The sequence below is a fragment of the Lonchura striata genome, chromosome 4 (genome assembly GCF_050655825.1).
Source record: "Lonchura striata isolate lonStrDom1 chromosome 4, ASM5065582v1, whole genome shotgun sequence".
NCBI classification, from domain to species: domain Eukaryota; kingdom Metazoa; phylum Chordata; class Aves; order Passeriformes; family Estrildidae; genus Lonchura; species Lonchura striata.
Genome location: NC_140706.1, coordinates 60,202,379 through 60,204,460, shown reverse-complemented (window position 1 = coordinate 60,204,460; position 2,082 = coordinate 60,202,379). Strand labels below are relative to the sequence as shown.

Sequence of the window (2,082 nt, the reverse complement as noted above, 5' to 3'; positions counted from 1 at the left end):
TATGGAAAAAAAAAAAAAAGTTTTTTGAAAGGGACGATGCTACAACAAATAAGTGACTGTGTGTTTGTGGAAATGTCTAGCTCCCAGAGTGAAATTATTTACTGCTAAGGTTTAGTGAATTTAATGCTTTGGAAATAATTTGTTGGAGAGTCTGCAGCAGTGGAGAGTTTTGGGTTGTGGTTATTTGTTGGGTTTTTTTCCTTGTTCTTTCTTTTAAGGTGGAGGTGTAAAAGATTTTTTTGTCTGCTACTTTAAGCTGAAGTAGTCATCAAACTTTTTAACTTGTTTCTTGGGCTGTTTTCTCAGGGTGTCTGCTGCCTCTGAACCAGTAGCTCTCAGATGGGTCTTTTGAAAACTTCAGCATAAACATGGCATTTGCCAGGATGTGCCATGCAGTATTTTTGGGAGAAAGATGGGAATTTTGAGCTGCTCAAAGCACATACATCTTCCTTAGGGGAACTCGGCTGCTGAGAACAGCACTCTTATTTGCTTAGCTGTGTGAGTCCACTTGCTAGTGGACAATTGTTTTGTGTTTTGTTTTCTTTCCCCCCAGGACTTCTATTTACTTGTGTGCTCTTCCATGTGTGTTTTGAGCTGTGCTTTGAAGTTGGGCCGCTAGTTTTAAACAAAAGCTGTTGCCATGCTCTGCATAGCATCCAGTTTGATTTCAGCAATCTGTTTTGTTAGTGATGTGGTTTTAGAGTTAAAAAAATGCTGTTCTTTGCTTGCCTTAACATTGGTTTGTGTAGGATTAAAGTTGAAAAGTAAAAAAAAATCATATCATCACACTGGGTATGTTGTATAAAAGGCAAGTCAAATGTGATTAGAATGTGATTTAATGACTGTGCAGCAATTATTAATTGATACATGAGATTAAGTTTGAGGTATCCTCTGTTTTTATCTCTGTTACCTTCCTTTTCCTCTTCCCCAGTCCCCCTAATAATCTAAGGCTTTTCTGAAAATCCAGAACTTTGTGTGCCTTTAGTTTCCTACATAAGTCACTCTAGTATATTGTACTTCAGAGTGCTTAGATAAGACCATTTAAAATGCATATTTTGTCATCTTTGAGCACTGTTCTTCAGTAAAAAGGTCTAAGTGCTACACTTTTACTTTCTTAAATTTATACTGAAGTCTCTATTCTTTTCTAATGATCTTTATTTTCAGATTAGGGCACAAAATGAGGAATAGATTCTGAAAGGCAAAAGCAAACACAACTGCAGACAACCAAATTAATTTGTATATATTTATGTGAGCAGTAAATTAGCTATGACTATTCAACTCTTGTTACTTCAAATTATTTTGAAAAAGTAACTAAAATCTGATTAACAAGACTGCTTTATTAAAGGGTTTAATATGAGATCATTTATATGAAGCATGTGGACTGTTTCTGAATGTTTTGCTCTTCTATTTTGTTTTTGGCAGCAACTGGAATTAGTGGAACCCAGTGGCTGGATCCATGTTCCTCTAACAGATACCCACAAGAAGCCCATTCGCACCTTCATGATCCAGATTGCTGTTCTAGCGAATCACCAAAATGGAAGAGACACTCACATGAGGCAAATCAAAGTGTACACCCCTGTGGAGGAGAGCTCCATTGGTAAATTTCCCAGATGTACAACAATTGATTTCATGATGTATCGCTCCATCAGATAAAATTTCCTTATGAGGAACAATAAAGGTATTTTTTCATGACTGTTATTGCTAAAGTATTCAGATACTTAAAGAGCTGAGTTCACTTCAGTGTAATTATGTCTTTATGTTTATATTTTGTACAATTTTGAAATAAAGATAATCTTGTGTTACAGTATGTTGTAATCTGTAATTTTGTTTCTTTTTCTAGGAGTCTGAGGGCTCTTGTACTCTCTGAGAGAGAAAAAATAATCCATTCAGTCTTAAAAGAATATATTTGACTGGGTGGGAATCAATAGTTTATTTGATATAATACAGGTATTTTCGGGGAAGATTTCTTCCCCGAATGAACATGCATGGAAATAGTCCATTCCTCTACCTAAAAATTGCTCTTTAAAATGTTGCTCCTCTTCTTGAACAGACATGATCTAAGGACATTACCAGTAGTATTTT

At 35.5% G+C, this 2,082-nt stretch overlaps 1 protein-coding gene across 10 annotated transcripts in view; it reads left to right on the top strand.

The window, feature by feature from the left end:
• The window catches only part of ANAPC10 (anaphase promoting complex subunit 10), a 33,823-nt gene extending 32,016 nt beyond the window's left edge, over positions 1–1,807 (top strand). For all 10 annotated transcript variants that reach the window (XM_077783008.2, XM_085579258.1, XM_021549284.3 and 7 more), the window contains one exon: positions 1,423–1,807. In XM_077783008.2, the coding sequence (XP_077639134.1) occupies positions 1,423–1,653 (231 nt within the window). In that variant the 3' untranslated portion in view covers positions 1,654–1,807. The remainder of the gene's footprint in view (positions 1–1,422) is intronic.
• Positions 1,808–2,082: the final 275 nt, after the last annotated feature.